The sequence below is a fragment of the Neofelis nebulosa genome, chromosome 13, assembly GCF_028018385.1.
Source record: "Neofelis nebulosa isolate mNeoNeb1 chromosome 13, mNeoNeb1.pri, whole genome shotgun sequence".
Classification (NCBI taxonomy): domain Eukaryota; kingdom Metazoa; phylum Chordata; class Mammalia; order Carnivora; family Felidae; genus Neofelis; species Neofelis nebulosa.
The window spans coordinates 85,025,894-85,043,782 of NC_080794.1; the positions used below are offsets into that span (position 1 = coordinate 85,025,894).

A 17,889-nucleotide genomic window follows, 5' to 3' on the forward strand; every position below is an offset into this window, starting at 1 on the left:
GGACAAGCAGGGCACCCCAGCCTGCTGAAAGGAACACAGTGAGACCACGGCTGTGGGAAGAAGACGGAGCCACGCCTGACAAGGATAAAAGAAGCCAAAGAGGGACGAGTGCCCCTGTGTGGACGCTCCCAAAGATGCCAACACAGACGGAGTGGTGACCCTGCCCCCCAACCCGGGCGTCAGGGTTGGCCAAGGCGTGGGTAGCGGCTAAGGGTAGGTGGGAGAAAGGCACCGGACTGCCGCGGACCGCGCGTGCACCCCAAGGTTCTAACTCAGGCCAGCCTGGGGCCTGCCAGCGATCCCGGCTGGGGCTGCTGCGCCCCATGCCAACTCAGGGTGGCTGTGGGTATGAAGGCTCTCCGTGCCCAGGCAGCTGCGTGCAAGGCCTGGACGGCCGGGCTCTTCCCAAGAGGCAAATCACAGCCTCGGCATCCTGATCCGACAAGAACAAAGTCAAGTACTTGCTCCCAAAACCAGTGTCGGCTGTTGTAGGAAACACCTCGAGGCTGGGGAAACGGAAGCAGCCACTCTCCACCCTCTACCCTGGGACAGTCTCCAGACTCGAGAGAGAGGGCTGTCGCTGGCCGGGGGGGGGGGGGGGGGGGGGGGGGTGGAGGCAGGCCGGGCCAGGGAAGATGGTCACTCGGGCCCCGGAGAACGGGCCATGGCCTGAGTGTGGGCGTGCAGGGAGGGGCCGGAGAACGCCGCTCCCGAGGTCAACCGTCCGGGCTGCCTTCCAGCAGCAGTAGCTAATGTTAGAACACGAGGAGGAAGAGCCCACTCTGCAGAGGAAAGCGACCAGCAGAGTGGGGGAAAGGGGAACCGAGCACAGTCCTCACTGCTGTGCAGTGTGCAAGCCGGACCGGGGCGGGGCCGGGGCCGGGCGGGGCCTTCAGCCCTCTCTCCCCAGGGCCAGGCAGCCGAGCACTCCTCGGCCCTTTTTTCTGGTTTCCTACATCTCTCTCGGGAACAAGGCCAGTCACTTGTCCCCCGCATTTCGTTTTTAGAAAAAGAACAAGAGACCTCAGAGGGCAGGGAGGGAGGGTCTACAGGCCAACTTGCCCCGTGTCCCCAAGGTCGCTGGGTGGCCCCCAGGTGACTTTCACCCACAGTTTCAGACTTTCTCTCTCTCACTGCTGTGTGTCCGGGGCCTGCTCCCCTAATTCCAAAGTGGTCTGTGACTCATGTTTTCTTTTTTAATCTGAAGCCCCCCCCACCCCCCCACCCCCGCCCCTGCTTTCTGTTATCTTCTTAGCCTGCTTAGAAAACAAAGGAGAAACACTTTTCCATGTTCCCGTTGTTATCTTGATGGTATTTACAGGAGGCTGGTGTTGCCAGTTTAGGAAGCCGAAGCAAAGCCCCCGTCTGCTTCCTCCCAGCACCGCCGGCCGGGGGAGAGAGCACACTCTACCATCACCGTACTCTCTCTTCCGTCTCACGGACGTCAACACCAGGCCGAGACGATGCGGGGTCTCCCTTCGGTTGCCGGCTGCGCAGGCCTGGACTTCAAGTCCGCTTCCCTCAACCTTCCTTTGCTTTCCTGAGAAGATGGGTCTCCCTTCCCAGGCTAGGGCTGGGCGGCCACGCTCTTGCTGGCAGGCACTCAGGCCCTGCCTCCTCGAAGAGCAGCTCAGCTGACCTGGGGCCCACGTGCCCCGGGACCAGCTCCACAGCCAGCCCCGGCCAGGCCGGCCCTGAGATGGGACCAAGTTCGGCAGCAGCTGCTGAGGCCAGCAACACAGCTGGAAGCGGGCAGGGACCCTCCCTGGGGACCTCCAGATGGCCCTCACCCCGGAGGTCGTTCCTTTTTGGTCAGAGCTACTCCAGATGTGTTCTTCAGATTTCAGCAGGAAAACACCCCACCCCCACCCCCCGCCAGCAGAAAGCCAGAGCAGCTCGTACCTGCACCTCGGCTGTGAACCTGAGCAGCAGCCAGAGAGGAACCAGAGCAAACCCGAGCTGAGCAGCAGCTGGGGTGCAGGAACCCACATTCACTCACTCTACAAATGTCCCTGAGCACCGCCCAGGCCCTGGTCTCAGGCACTGGGTACTCAGCAACGAGCAAAAGAAACAAAATTCCTTGCCTTCATGAAGCTCACATCTCAGTGAAGTCTTTCAACAAACGAGATCAAAATGTGGGATAGGCACTCCGAGGGAAGACAGACAGGGAGAGGGGCAGCAAGCACGGGAGAGGGGGTAAAGGTGGCAGAGTTCAATGATAGGTTAAGTGAGCAAAAAAGAAAGGGAGGGAGGGAAGGAGCCCTGCTAAGCGGGAGTGTTCTGGGCCACACAGGAAGTGCAAAGGCCCTGAGGCAGGCTCCTGCTTGACACGTTGAGCGAGGAGGCCAGTGTGGCTCGAGCGGAGTGGAGGGAGCAGAGGGAGAGCAGACAAAAAGCAGCATGGTCACGGAAAGCCAGAGGACATGGGCCTCGTGCCTCCCAGCCAGGTCTTTGGCATTTGCCCAACCTGAGGTGGGAAGCCCGTGGAAGGCTGGAGCGGGGGAGGGATGCATCTGCCTTGTAGTCCCTGTGGCTGCTGGGTGCGTAACAGGCTAACGAGCCAGAAGCAAATCTGTTACAACAAACTTCCAGACGAGAGAGGCCGGCAGGTGGGACCAGAGTGGCAGGAGTGGGGATGGCGAGAGAGAATCTAGTTAGAGACATTCAATGCAAAGTGGAAAGGAAGCCGTGATGGGCGGAGAGACCGGCCCACCTTCGCTTGCGGAATGCTTCCAGTCCAGTGCCCGGCACACCCACGGCGGGCCGTAAAGGCCTCGGGTCTTGGCAGCCTTCCCACACTCCTTCAAGGGCTGGAGACCCGGCCTGTCCTGTCCGCTCTTGGCCTGGCTGTCGGTGCGAGCCTGGGGAGGGAGCCCACGAGGGTGCCAGGGTGGGCTCACACGAGGGGCTGTGAAGGGCACCGGGATGGGTGCCTGCTGACCACAGAAGCGTCAGAGTGCTGGGGATGTAGCTATCTGCAAAACTCCTCCCCAAGTGTATTCAAGCCGGAGCGGGACCTCTTCTCGGCCCCTCTGCGGGGAAGCGGCCCCACTCACTTCTGAGGAGCTGGGGCTGGAAGGGGGTTAGGAGGCTACTCTGTTCTCAGTCGGAGAAGGCCGGGCCGTCTGCCTCTCTGGCCCAGCCCATCAGGCCGCTTGGTCGGAGGACAACTTGGGCAGACGGCGGCAGAGAGCGGCTGTCACCACAGCCCACCATCTTGGCCGCCAGACTGCGCCTTCTTTCCCCCTCCTCTCCCACCCCTGACATTCCCCAGGCGGCCGCCACCTCCCTTCCGGAAACCCCCTCCCCTCCCCGGGTGGAGACCAGAAGGAGCTGCAGGGACGGCAGAACCACGCTTGGTCCTATTTAGCAGGGCGCTGGCCGGACCTCGCCAGCTACTTCCTGAACGTACTTGGCCAGGCTCTGGGTGACTGTGCCCACTGCCCTGGCCTGCAGCATCTCCCAGAGTTCTGCTCCCGGGCACTCTGGATTCGGTCTGCTAAGCCTGCATGTTCGGTCCACAGCCCCAGCTGGACACCAGGCCTCAAGAAAGGTCATCTGAGATATGAGGCCCCCTGAGTCCTTACCAGCTCAGGGTTGAAGGTCCTGCATGCTATGGAGTCAGCTCCCTGGTTGTCGAGGCTTTTACTCAGGATCATCACCATGGTAAGGACCTCAGGCACTGGGCTCCATCCCAGGGTGGGCACGAGCCATCTTCGGTTGGGCAGACTTGGGCAGAGGGTGACCTCCTGGGCACCTCCCAGGTGACTGGCATCAGCAGTAACAGCTCCCCATCGGCCGCTTGCCCTCGGGCTGGGGCTCTTCCAGGAAATGGCCAAGTGCAGTCAACTCCCTGGAAAGACAACAGAAAGGCAAAGGGATTCAGGTCTTGGGAAGACCGGGGCCCTGAGAGAGCTGCCCACGCCCCCGCCAACCCCATGCCAGGACCCTGCTTGGAATGGAACTGCCTCCCTGCCGAAGGAGAGGCATTCTGGCCACAAAGTCCAGAATCACCTTCTCAGAGTCCCCACCCCCCACCTCATGCCAGCCTTGAGGCGTCCCTAAAGCCAACGCACTGGTGGGTCCAGCAACGTGTCTCAGGTTAGCCACATGGCACCTTTAAGACCTATCTCAGGGTCTGGGTCGGTCACAATCTGCTGTCCCCAGACTCTGCTCAAGTCACGCGACACCTTCCACCCAGCTGGCTTTACAGACAGCTTCGCTATATGCCCAAGGCTGAGGGTCAGATACAGACCAGCCCCACAGTCAAAACTGAAGGGGTCAGCCCTCAGGCAGCCTCAGTCAGCAAGGAAGCTACTACCCTCCTCCCGGTTATGAACAGAAGCTAATGGAAGAATCTGGAGGGTTTGTTTATTTGGAGAACTTACTTTACTTACTTATTTATTTTGAGAAAGAGAGAGAGAGAGAGAGAGGCAGAGAGAGAGGAAGAGAGAGAGAATCCCAAGCAGGCTGCAAGCAGACATGGCAGACCCCAACGCGGGGCTCTGACTCACGAACCGTGAGATCATGACCTGAGCCAAAATCAAAGAGTCGGACGCTTAACTGGCTAAGCCGCTCAGGCACCCTGGCCACGGAAAGGCACATATCTAGGGGCACCTGGGTGGCTCAGTCTGTTAAGCACCCGACTCTTTGATTTTGGCCCAGGTCATGATCTCACGGTTCGTGAATTGGAGCCCCGTGTGGGGCTCTGCACTAACAGGACAGAGCCTGCTTGAGATTTTCTCTCTCTCTCTCTCTCTCTCTCTGCCCCCCCCCCCCCACTCATGCCCTTTCTCTGTCTCTCAAAATAAATAAACTTAAAAAAAAATTTTAAAGGCGCACTATTTCTCATCCCTAGAAGGACATCTCAACAATGACACATTTGCAATACTGGGGACCTTTGTAGCCTGAGACCTCTCAGGCCGCCATGCCACACGGCCCACCAGCACCTCCTCCCGCGTCACCCCTCAAACAAATGCTGAAAGAGCACAGCCCTTGGCTCAGGTTTGAAAACGCGCTCCTTACAAACCAGTTTCTCTGATCCTATTTCCACCCTTCTGTGGTTACACCGTCAAAGGAAGTCACATCAGATGCAAGGAACCCGAAGACCACCATCACAAAGTAAAAAAAAATCATGACGATAATAGTAGAAAAGGCCAGCTCCTAATCTGTAATTAAAAACAAACTGCTCAGTGCAGGAAAATGTTCTAGAATCTGTTGCTCTGTGTAAAAATTAATTGCACCCTGGTATTTACTTGCTATCCAGATTGTAAATCATATTTTCCTGTTTACTTCGATTAGACTTTACAGTGGGTGTTATTGAAATTGCTCAATTACGGGCCAGCTGGCAAGCACAGGAAAATTACCTTCTACTGTTCTTCGAAAACAAGGTTCATCCAAAGTGCAAAAGCAAGGAAGGGAGGGGGGGAAATCAATACATTTTCAAAGGACTGGCTGTTCAGGAAGAGGCCTGGTGGAGGGTAGGCTCCCAGGTCGCACCGGGTGACCCGATGCGCACTTCAACGCCACATCGGCCTAGAAGCAACACATTCTGACCAAGAGTGAGCTGCTCAAGGAAAGAATTTCAGACCACTCCTCCAAGCTCCGGCCAGAAAGCTGAGCCAGAAATGCCCGCCAGCCCCCTGGATGCTTGGCTGGGGAGCGGGGCTGGGAGGCGGGGTGCTACGGACTCTCCCTTCAAAGGGACCCTTTGTGCCGCCTCAATGGCGGAGTCGAGGCCCGCCGGCGGCCATCTTCTTTCTGGGTAGGACCTCATGCAGTTCTGGGGCAGCCAGCCATTGGCCCAAGGCCCAGAGGTAACCTGCCCTGGCACCACCCCGCCCCCGCCTCTCATTTCCGTCTTCCCTAAAAGGCAGGCGGGCTCGGAAGGTACCAGCTCACGTCCTCCTCGCTCAAGGACACCTGGGGCGGAATCCCAGCTCTTGAAACGCACCGTCTGAGTGACCTTTACCAAGTTCAGTCTCTTTCTCTCTCCATAAACTACGGACGACAGCGCCTGCCTCAGAAGACTCCTGTACCATGTGACAACAGAGCTCAAACCCTTTGCTCAGTGAGAAGTCCTAGCTCATGTGCTCCTGTGAGGAAGTGCTCGATGAAGGGCAGCTACCGTCACAACTGTCGTCGGGGAGGCTGCGGGTCCCGATCCTTTCTCGGCAACGGCCGCCCGAGCAGCGATCTGTCCTCTCGGACTTTTTTAAAGAGAAAGTCCGTTAAATTGTTTTAAGGCCAAATTTGATCAGGATGCCACTGGTCATATGATGGCCCATCTCTCTGGTGAAACAGTAGGTGCTCATTAAGAATGATGCTGTGGGACTCCATTGCCATGGAAACGCATTAGGCCACCAGGATGCCGCCGACAGGCACCAAACACGAAGCCGGACCGAGGCAGCGGTGCGGGCATCCCTGCTCTTGCAGCTCTGCCCCCGCTGGAGCCCCGACGAGAGGCGGGACTCACGGCGGCAGCACGAGGGGCGAATACCGGAGCCCCACATGCTTCTGGAAACGGATGATCGGCAAACACGGCAGGCGCCCAGTGGAGAAGGGAAGTCGAGCGCGATGCCCGTCCTCGAGGGTCACGGAGAGTTCCGCGAACGCCGGCACTAATCTAACTAAGGCAGGCAGGGGTACGGGGCACCGGAGCGCAGTGGTAAACAGCCCCCCACCCCCGCACGTGTGCCGACAACATAACAGCATGACCCGCAAGAGCCCAGGAGTGGGGACAGCCAAGAAGCCACCACCCGGGGACTGTTCACACACATCGCGGCGGAGCCACGCGAAGGAACGCCGTGCCGCTTTAGCCACGGATGGAACGAGGCAACTCTGATGGTACAGATGTGAAACCCTCCCCAAGACACCCTGTGAAATGAACGGAGAGAGGAGAACAGCGCAGTCCCAAAAGCACGGCCGCCTTATGGAAGGGCCCGCAGTTCCAGAGTTCGAGGCACTTTGCTTGTGCGGCCTGGTGTGCTCCTTAAATCCTTCATCCAGGGCATAGGATACTTTTTTGGTGAAAAAGAAAATAGGCGAGATTTCACCAGGAAGGAAAGGCACACTAGCGGAAGTAAGACCGTAAGCAAAGCACAGTGGCCTGCCCTGTGCACGGGACGCGGTGAGCACACTGTGTGGCAGGTGCCACACAGGGTGTGTGGCAAGGAGAGGCGGCCGCCAGAACAAGGAGCTGGGACGGCCAGTTCAAGCCAAGAGAGCTCTGCCTGCCCACTGAACACAGACTTTTTTTCTTTTTTTTTTTCATGTTTTTTTCAGAGAGAGAGAGAGTGCACGCAAGGAGGGGAGGAGTAGAGAGAGAGGGAGACACAGAATCAGAAGCAGGCTCCAGGCGCTGAGCTGTCAGCACAGAGCCCGACGCGGGGCTCGAACTCACGGACCTCGAGATCATGACCTGAGCTGAAGTCGGTCGCTTAACCAAATGAGCCACCCAGCCACCCCATGAACGCAGACTTTATCGTGTGGCCACAGGGGGCTCCCCAAGGGGCTCGTCTGCTTTGATCTGTTGAAAAAGAGTGATTTTTTTTTTCTGGGCCCTTTGCAACACCTAGCACAGTGCCCCGAATACAGTAAGAGCTCAAACACATTTTGAAAGAGACTAAATTGTAGCAACATCTGAAAGGATCCAGGCACATTCTTAGACTTTGTGAGGCAAATCCAGACCAGCAGAGCCTGGCACAATCTGGAATTCCCTGGGATTCCTTTGATCCCTGGCATGGGCCTGGCCAAGTTCACTGGGGAATGCCAGTGCCCGTCCAGAGACTCACAGCCCAGTCTGAGAACGGGGCCAGGGGCTTCTCAGGGAAAAGCTGGGGGCGGGGGAGGGGGAGGGCAGTTGAGGTTCAGCCTTTGAAGGGACAACTCGTAGGTAAACTGGTAGTGTGGCTCTGCCCAAGGCTGAAGGGGGTGCCTCAGAGTCACAAGTGGCAAGGTAAAGGCCTCCTGGAGGCCACCTCTGGGGCACAGACCCTGCTCTGTCCTGGCAGGTTTTCTTTTAACCCATATTAAGAACAGCTTCTAGGGGCACCTGGGTGGCTCAGTTGGTTAAGGGTCCGATTCTTGATTTCAGCTCAGGTCATGATTCCAGGGTCATGAGCACAGAGCCTGCTTAAGATTCCCCTCCCCCCCCGCCCCCCCGCCCCCCCCCCCGCCCCCCCCCCCCCGCCGTCTGTCCCTATCCCACGTCACGTTCTCTCAAAAACAAAGAACAAAAAAACAGCTTCTATCTATTGAGAACCTACTGGGTCCCAAGTACTTTATACACGTCAGCTATACAACAGGCTCGCTTTACCCCCATTTTACAGATGGATAAAGCTCACCAAGGCGGAGAGGCTGATCTTGCATCTGAACCCAAGTGGCCCAGCTCCCAGGCATATGCTTCCCACCGACGTCCACCTGCAACATGGCCCCACTCCTCAGCTGCCCCTCCATCCCAAGTGCATCCTCCAAAAGCCCACTCAAGCAACTACCATACACCCCAGCAAGTGGTCTCCTTGGCATTTATCCCAGAGGAACGCAAACTTACGTTCACACAAAAACCTGCACATGACTGTTCACAGCAGTTATATTCGTGACAGCCCAGACCAAGAAACAACCCAGATGTCCTTCAAGGGGCGAACGGAGACACACACTGTGATACAGGCACACCGGGGAATACTACTCAGCGTTAAAAAGGAATGGGACGTTGAAACCTACTGGAATGACTCTCCAGAGAATTATGTGCGGTGAAAACACCCAATCCCCACACGTTAATTATGGCATGATTCCATTCACGTAGCATTCCTGAAATGACAAAGCGCCAGAAATGAGGCATAGATTAGTGCGGACCTGGGGCCTGAGATGAGGGTTTGGGCTGGGGGTGTGGGAGGGCGAGGCAGGTGGGGGATGAAAAGGCAACAGAAGGCATCCTCCTGGTGATGGGAATGTCCCATGCCTTGACTGCCTCTGTGTCGATTTCCTGCTTGTGATACTGAATGACAGTTGTGCAAGACGTCACTACTGGGGGGAACCGAGCAAACGACACATAGGATCTCTACGACTTAACAATACGTGTAAATTTACGACGATCTCAAAATTTTAGAAACCTACTCAATCTACGCATTTATCAAACCCAATAGAACTATCTGGGGTGCCTGGGTGGCCCAGTCGGTTCAGCGTCCGACTCGATTTCAGTTCAGGGCATGATCTCATGGCTCATGGGTCCAAACCCCATATCGGGCTTTGCACTGTCAGCGCAGAGCCTGCTTGGGATTCCCTTCCCCCCACCCCCTCTGCTCTACCCTCCCTCACTCGCGTGTGCACGCTCTCTCTCAATAAACTTAAAAAAAAAAAAAAAAACTCATAGAAATATCAAAAACATGAATTGCACTGTAAGTAAATATAAAGCTTAAAAGTAAAAAGCAGAAGTCCACGTGGCTGCCACTGCCTGTACCAAGGAAACCACTTGCAAGGTAGGGCAAGGACCCGTGCCGTGGGCTCTAACAGCCCCCGCCTTCACTTTGAGCATATCACTTGACTTCAGTGTCCTCCTCTTTAAAACGAAAGCAGTGACACCTTTGCTCTGGGGGCTGCTGGGAGATCGGATAAGAAAATATGTATGAAAGAGTGGGGCACAGAGAAGGCCCCGGACATCAGTGCCTGGTCCCCTCGGCACAAGTAGCCACTGTCCGTCTCTCAACATCTTCCCGGTACATCTCCTACTGATTCCCTGCCTTTGTTTACATCTTGTACTGTCACTTCCCTGTGCCCTTATTTAGGTGGTAAATCAGACTCCCTGCACAGTGCTCATGGCAGACAGAGGGGCCTCGCACCCTGCCTCCACATCCATCTGGGGTGCCACTGTGCACGGGAAGGAGGGGTCGCCCCCCCCCCCCCCCCGCAGGTGCCTGCTATTCAGGGGCACGTACACTCTCAGGCTCTGACCCCAGGAGCCCCCCTCTCAGTGATTCACCTTCTCCAGCATTTCCATCGAAAGAGCAGAAAGCAAAGTCAGACTTTCTACTGATCTGTGATCCCACTTCCCTGACCACCCTCCTGTTCCCTGGGCATAGATGGGGTGGCAGAGGGCTCTGCCCACCCCCCAAGTCCTGCCCCAAGGGCGCATCTACCTGAAGACGGCCTGGACTCCCTGACACTGTGCCCAGAACCAGGCTCGCAGGTTGGGAAGGGCACCAGGCGACACCGCCCACCCTCAGAGAGAGGCCCTGGATCCCTCACCACGGCACCTCAGTCCCAGAAACACCCCCCATCTCCCTTCACAGCCCCTCCCCCCATACGGCCATACCCCTGGCCTCCACCTCCCTGAGCACCAACCATGGGCCAAGCTCTTCTCATTTAACCTCTCACATTCCTGCGAATAGGCATCTGTTAGCAGAACTCCCATTTTCCAGATGAGAAGGCTGAGGCTCCAGGAAAATAACGCCAGCATTTGCCCAAGATCCTACAGCTAGCAGGGGTTGAGGTCAAGATGTGAATGCAGGCCTGCCTTTTCGGCCACTCTCTCCCTGATGTCACAGGGAACAGGGGACGGCCTCGATCCCTCACACAAGTCCTTCCTAACATGAGACTTTCTTGCTTTTGTTCTGGATCTTCAATGTGCCTTCATCCATTTGCAACCCTTGAATCCAGCTCTCTGATACCACTGTGGTCAGGGACTCTCAGCTTCTGGCAAATGGGAACCCTGCCTGGTGCGTGCGAAATAAATTTACAGAATGCTAAAAAGTTTAGTAAACTCTAAACCTCTATAGAACTCTCGAGTAGATTAAAGGAGTTTACCAAATGCTTCTGTAATGCACTTTGAAGGGTTATCGCTTAATAAGAACCTGACCACACTGGAGATCATCAAGACAAACTCTGCCTTCTTTTACAGAGTATCTATATCCTGTGTTGACTACTTGCACAAGTTAGTTTTACAGCAGGAGAATACCTTGCCGCCCTAAACACAGTGCTCAGAGCAAAAGCTAAACAGGACCTTGGCCACAGACAGTGACTCTCCTGATGGCTCAAGCAAGCCATTTCTCGGTGTGTCCACCTCCCCTTCCATTAAGCAAAGGAAATGGGAGGAAAACAGCCATTCTACAAGGTCTTTGGGAAGGCCACATGCATTTTTAGACCTTTGAAACTTCAGCCATCGGCAGGACAAAAGCAGTCTGGGGACAGGACCTAGAAGCAAATTCGTGAACACGTGGAGAAGTGCGTCTTTCGGTGGGTCGTGCCTTCTGCCAGACCCTGCGACAAGCCGATGGAGGGGAGGAGGGGGGAGCTGCAAGCCTGTGGTGGCATCGAGGCTGCCCTCTGCCGAAGGAAGGAAGGGAACGTGCCCAGGGTCACCTCCGGCTTGCTGCCTCTGCACCTCAGTCCCCCCAGAGCTCACAGGGTGAAAGTTAAAAGCTGCAGGAGCGTCCCCACAGCCCATCCTCTCGCGGACCCCGTCAGTGCCAGGAAGAGGGCCCGGAGGCTCAGTAAGAGGACGTGGGTCTGGACAGGGCACGCTTCCCAGGCCTTCGAGTCCTCCCGAAAGAGAACTGATGAGAGACAGCTATGCCTCCAGCACCTTCAACACACAGACAGAAAACCGGAGACGAGCAGAGCCCCTCTAGTCGATATGGTGACACCTCGGACGTGCTCGACACCAAACACTGCTGATTTAAGCGAATGCCAGAGTCCAGAAAAAAAAAAAAAAAAAAAAGTTTGTTTTTTTTTACCATTTTCCCAGCATCTTCTGGGTCTGTATCTCGGGAAGTCAGAGTGACACAGAGCCTACCTTTCATCAGAGCATGAATAGAATAAGAGTAGCCATGGCAACCATAGCACATTCTATGCTTACTGCTTCCTCAAGGTGTCCCTACGAACGGGCACTGTGGCTGTTCCATTTTACAGAGCGACAAACCGAGGCATGGGCCCAAGGTCACCCAGGCATGAAGGATAAAACAAGGACTCAAGCCACATCGGCCAAACTCCAAAGTCTTTGTCTTTTTTTTTTTTTTTTTCAACATTTTTTTTTTTATTTATTTTTGGGACAGAGAGAGACAGAGCATGAACGGGGGAGGGGCAGAGAGAGAGGGAGACACAGAATCGGAAACAGGCTCCAGGCTCCGAGCCATCGGCCCAGAGCCTGACGCGGGGCTCGAACTCACGGACCGCGAGATCGTGACCTGGCTGAAGTCGGACGCTTAACCGACTGCGCCACCCAGGCGCCCCCCAAAGTCTTTGTCTTAACCACGGAGTCTTCTAGCAGAAATGTGTAAACTTCCAGGATCTGTACATTTCCCCGTAATGATCCTTGAAGCATTTGATTTCTCAGTTAAACTGACCGGACGCTGAAGCAAATGCCGGGTCTGCAGTACACCCTTGTCCACACAGCTCACCCTGAGGTATCCCAGGCTGAACACCCACCTTCTGGAACCTAGTGCTGAAACACAGCACTAGGGGTTCCAAGGCAGGCAGGGACCGGGGGCGCGAGAGGGCAGCTCAGAGAAGGTGAAAAGAACATAAAGTCATCACTTTCTATCCTTCACTGCATGGATGGGCAGCTGAACCGGGTGCCATGCAGAAGGCATGCATGAAGTGTTCCCCACGAAAGCCGGGGTGCTCCCAGCCCCGGGGGGAGTCCTGCTACGCCAGCCAGAATCTAGTCCATCTGTCCCCATCTCGCTGGGCCTCTGCCTCCGACCACCCCTCCGCCACAGCCCACCCTTCTCCCCGAGTCCACTCCCAGGGTGCTCCTGGTGGCGGTGGGGCGCCCCTCCACCTGCACAGTCTGGCTGTGGACCTGCCTCAGTCACCCTCCGGTCTCAGCACAGAGCCTGCCCCAGCAGGAACCTGATACCAACGTCTTTAGCGGCGTCCACAAAACTGGGGAAGGGTGCCGGATTCCCGTCCAGAAGCCACCCTTCCACCCAGCTGGGTCCCGGAGGAGCTGTGGAGCCCTGGGCGAGCTACGCAATTTTGCTAAGCTCACTCTCATCCTCTGTAATCTGTAAGAAGGGATCCTGGTCCTGCCCACCTCAGGTGGAAGGTTAAGGAGGGAAGACTCTGGAAGGTGGGGGCCCTTAGAGAATGTCCCTACAGGCACGCAAGTCCACAGGTGAGCACAATTCTGAGCAGAGTGTAGGCCCTTCCTAGATGCTTATAAACTATCTAACAAAGATCACGTCCTCAACGGCCACGGCACGAGCTGCTGGGAGCAGGAAATAGGAATCCCCCCAGCACCTCGCTCCCGGGATGGGGCTGCTGGACCTTCAAGTCCGCTACTGATTTTTATGCTCACTCAGGGTTCCATTTGCATGTGACAGGTGAGGAAAGTAGGCCCCCAGAGGCAAAACGGCCCGAAGCCTCACAGGTGGCACAGGCCTGCATCACACTCTCAGGGGAGAAGAGATACTTTCTTGCCGCAAAACTCAAGCACCTGCTCCTCACAGAGGGCGTGCTCACCCCACCCCAGCCCTCACCCCAAAGCAAGGCGTGTCCCTGGAGGTTATTTTTCTTCTCAACTGAGATGAATACACCTTCCCTGGCCTAGTCCTTCAGGTAATCAGAGGCCACCAAGGGTCCACGTTTGGAGAAGGGCTGGCAGTCACATTACCTGGCTAGAAAGGAACCCACCCTGTGCCCTTGGCAGAACAGACCCACCCGAGCTCCCTTACGAGACCGTCTTACTCAAGGGGAAAAAACAAAACCGCACAATGAGCCCCTGAACCAAATCAGGACTCTGTTCTCTGGGACTTTACACAGTCATTCTCAGTGTCGTAGGGATTTTCTGGGGTTTTAAGCAAATAACATTTCGAGGCGGGGGCGGGGGGAGAGTGACATTATTCGGGGACATGAGAGTGTCGAGACCCAGAGCCAAAACAAAGCTGAACATGGGAACGACACAGCCGGTGTTGCCTCTTGAAACCAAAGCCAACTGCACGCACAACTTGTCAGGAGCTCGTTTATCAATGAGAACCGACAGACACGTTTTCTACGAGCTCTCAGGCAACGCTCACTCCACGTTAACCCACCAGACGCCGCGAGAGAAGAGCGTGCTGCGGGCTGGAACTTGCTGAGCAAACTCAGAAGGAAGGAAACGAAGGCCGGGGAGAGGACCGGTACTTACTGAGCACAGAAGCAGACACCAGCCTCGCCTGCAAACCAGGGTGAAGGAGAGGAAGGCAGAGAGCAGGGGACAGGGAGACACAGCAAGGGCCCCAAAGATAATCTACTGAAATGTTAAGCCACTTAGCCTAAGACGACCATGACCTGTTCTTCAGTCAGACCTGTTTACGAGTACAGCGAATTTAATCAAACCATGATTAAAAACCAAAAGACGTGAAGAGTTTAAAAAAAAAATTTTTTTTTTTTTTTTTTTTTAAACAAAATCAAAACTCTATATAGAGAAGCCCACATAAGAGGCAGTGTGCTCTGGGCGGAGCCAGCAGGGCTCAGAGGAAACGTGGATTCTGGCGTCGGCTCTGCCCCTGAGCCGCTCTGCCTGCTGGCCAAGCCACATTCCCTCTCTGGGCCTCAGTTCCCTCCCCTGTCAAATGGGAGTCATTGTTTCTGACTAGCGAGCGCGTGCGTGCAAGCCACCTGCCAGGTCATTCTACCTCTCTGAGCCTCGGTTTCCTCGCCTGTGACATGCAAAGGGGAACTGAGTGTGTCTGAGTCTCAACCACGGATCTGAGGGGGTGTGAGCTGTGACAAAGGGTGGCAGGAGCGGAAGGAGAAACCGCTGTGGGGGGCTGCGTGCAGGCCGCCTTCCTGCTCCTGCTTGGAGCTAACCTGTCAGGTTCGAGGTCCCGGGACACTGGACAGCAGCAAAGGCCAGATCCTCACTCGCTGCACAGCCTCAACTATCACCTCCCACACGACAAAGCAGGAAGCAGGAAGCCACCCTGACGCTCTGATGTGTTAGCAATCCCAGGGGCAGGTAATGCCAGGTAACTGGAGGCTGGGGGAGGTGGGGTGGCAGAGCCCGCCCCTCTCTCTTACATCCTGAAGGAGCAGAGACAGGACTGTCGTACAAGTGCATTTTCCAAGCTCAGTCCCGAAGCACACAGGGGCGGCCTGGTGTCTTTCAGTGACACTGACAACATTCTGGATTAGGAGCTTCTTGATGGCCCAGGAAGTCAGTCGGTCACCAGCTTCCACAGCTTCATCCCCCACCTCCGCTACGAGAACACCCTCTTCCTAAAACATTTATGGAGACTCTCGGGGTCCAAAGACGGCTACGTTCTCCTGCTCCCGCAAGATGAGCCGCCCCCCAGCCTGGGCTACAAGCATGGTCTTCATGCTTGTGTGGCTCCAGAAGGTCCGTGGGCAGGAACAAGGACTCCAGCCCCAACCCCGGCCGCACCCCAGTGCTGCTCCCACAGGACTGCCACGCCCCCGCGCAGAGGGATCATGGGACACGGCTGGGAGGGCAGCGACCTCTTTATCTCGGGGGCCCGGGGCCCCCTAACAGTACCACAAGTATCACGGTGAAACACTGGAGAAGACGCAGGAGGCTCGAGGAGGACTGGGAGGGACACGAGAACCACCAGGGTCCCCACCTGCCACCCACTCAGAGGTCACACCCTGACCTCATCTTACAGGCAGGGCTTCACCCGCCCGATCCCACCGAGTCATATCACCAACCTACTTTACAGGGTCTGGTGGAGAAATTAATCAGACAGGCTGACAATCCACGCCAAGCCTTCCGCCTCCTCCCCTCTACCCGCTTCCTACTGCAGAGTTCCACCACACGTTCTACAACGGCGTCATCTGCCAAAACCAGACTCTTCGAGAGACTCAGCTGCCTGATGGGTCTGTCAGAACGACACGTACGCCTGAACTCCAAGGCATCTCGGGTCAAATCCCCGAAGCCATCTCTCTGGTACCTCCCTGGGGGCTTCCAAAGGGTGAAACGGTGGGACAAACTCTACTAAGCTCACCCTGGCCGTGGGCTACAGCCCCGACGGGGGCGGGGGGCACTATCTGTGTAGCAACAGCCATCCGTCTACACAAGGGCCAAACCCGCACCGGACCGTCGACTGTCTGGACAGAGAAAGAGACTCCCGTCACAAGGGCTTCCCGGAGGTCCGGATGCAAGGCAAAACCCAGGCATTCTGCCCCAAGCCACTTGGAACTGGCCACAGAATGGGTCTAAGGAGCTTGGGGAGCAGCTGCTTCCTGGGTCTGGAGCCCCATTTTTATCTTCTGGCAGGGCGTGGGTGCAGGAGAAGGGAGGGGCACCTCCTCTGTAACCGGCCTCCGCTTCCTTCCAAGCACCCTGGATGGGACACCGGGGCCTCCTCGCACTCAGGGCAAAGGCCTTGGGGCGCTGAAAAGGAAATGATGTAGCCAACCAGGTTCACCTGGCTTACGGGGAAGGTGCTTTAGAAGCCCCGCTGAGCTGCTCCAGGCTGCTCCACCCAGATCTTGATGGCTCTAAGTGAGGCTCAAAGGGCCTTGAGACAGTTAACCCCATTTCCAGAGCTGAGCAGATCATGCTCCCCGTCACAAACGGCTCCGAAAGAAACTGATTCACTCCCCCGCTTGTCCCCAAAGTGCCTGAGAACCTGCTCTGCTTGTGTTATTGTCATTGTCCCCCTCCTGGAACCACCGGGACCTGTTATTGTCATTGTCCCTGTCCTGGAACCACCGGAACCGGGTTTTGAGCTGACTTGCCTTGCTCTCAGGAAGCCCATTTCATCAAGTCAGCGGCAAAACTCCACAGCCAGGCCTGGCCTTGGAGCACCTCCCAAAACCTGGCTCCAGGGGCCTTCGGATCATATGGAAGGGCCTGGCCCTGGTCAGGAGCCTCGTCTGGAGGAGATACCAGACGTGCAGGGCTCCCAGCCAGGGGCGACACGAGGGGAGGTGGGTAGAGATTAGCAACGTCCTCAGAGTCGGAACTAGTAAGAAAGAAAACGAAGCTGTCAGATTACATTAGGGGATGGGATCAGAATGGGTGAAACCTAACAGGTACCGGTCAGAGGCCAGCATCTGGGCACCAAAACAAGTTTCAGGCGCTCTCAGGGAAGACTTAACAGCAGGTTATCATCTCTGAAAAACTGTATTCCATCGTTCAACGAGCCCGCGCTGAGCGACTGGTGCTGCATGCGTGATGGGAGGGGCTTTGAAGGCGCAGCAAAGCCACAGGCCCTCCTCCCGAGGAGGTGAAAACTATTAGCAACTGATGCATGAGTGAAGTAAAAAGCAAAATAAAATACACTAGGAAGCAGAGCACATTCTAAAAAACAAGTCACAGGATAACATAATCGGGCCTTCTGAAGTTCAGAAGCTGGCATCACAACTTTACGGGCTAAGAACAAAGCGACGCTGGGGTCGCTCCCTCCTGCACCCAGGCGGGTTCTCTGCCTGGGCAGACTTTTGCTCACTTCTCTTACTAATGAACCAACAAAACATTGACCATGGCCGTGATATGCACAAAGCCCAGAAAGTGCCCAGAAGCGGCCTCCACGTCCACAAGACCCCAGCAGACAAGGCTGGCGAAGCCGCTCGGCGGCCTGCTGCCCGGCCTGGCCACTGTGGGTGGCAGGAGGGTCTAAGTCTGGCGCAGGTGCCCAAGAGGCAGTCTCCCCGAATGCTGCTGACCTCAGCCTTGTGCCAGCCTCACTTCACGAGCCCAGGTGAAGCCTCTACCACAGAGGGGTCATTGACAGATAGCAGGCAGCAAAGGGAGATAAAAGTTTCTCTCCCAAACTCTCAGTAGGACCCAACTTAAAAGTGACTTGCCTGGGGCGCCTGGGTGGCGCAGTCGGTTAGGCGTCCGACTTCAGCTCAGGTCACGATCTCGCGGTCCGTGGGTTCGAGCCCCGCGTCGGGCTCTGGGCCGACGGCCCGGAGCCCGGAGCCCGTTTCCGATTCTGCGTCTCCCTC

General features: G+C 56.3%; 1 protein-coding gene across 1 annotated transcript in view; it reads right to left on the reverse strand.

The window, feature by feature from the left end:
- Nucleotides 1–3,374: 3,374 nt before the first annotated feature.
- Nucleotides 3,375–17,889, reverse strand: part of EEF1AKMT2 (EEF1A lysine methyltransferase 2) — a 71,519-nt gene continuing 57,004 nt past the window's right edge. Inside the window, exon 6 of the mRNA XM_058698056.1 lies at nucleotides 3,375–3,853. Coding sequence (XP_058554039.1) covers nucleotides 3,846–3,853 — 8 coding nt within the window. The 3' untranslated portion in view covers nucleotides 3,375–3,845. The remainder of the gene's footprint in view (nucleotides 3,854–17,889) is intronic.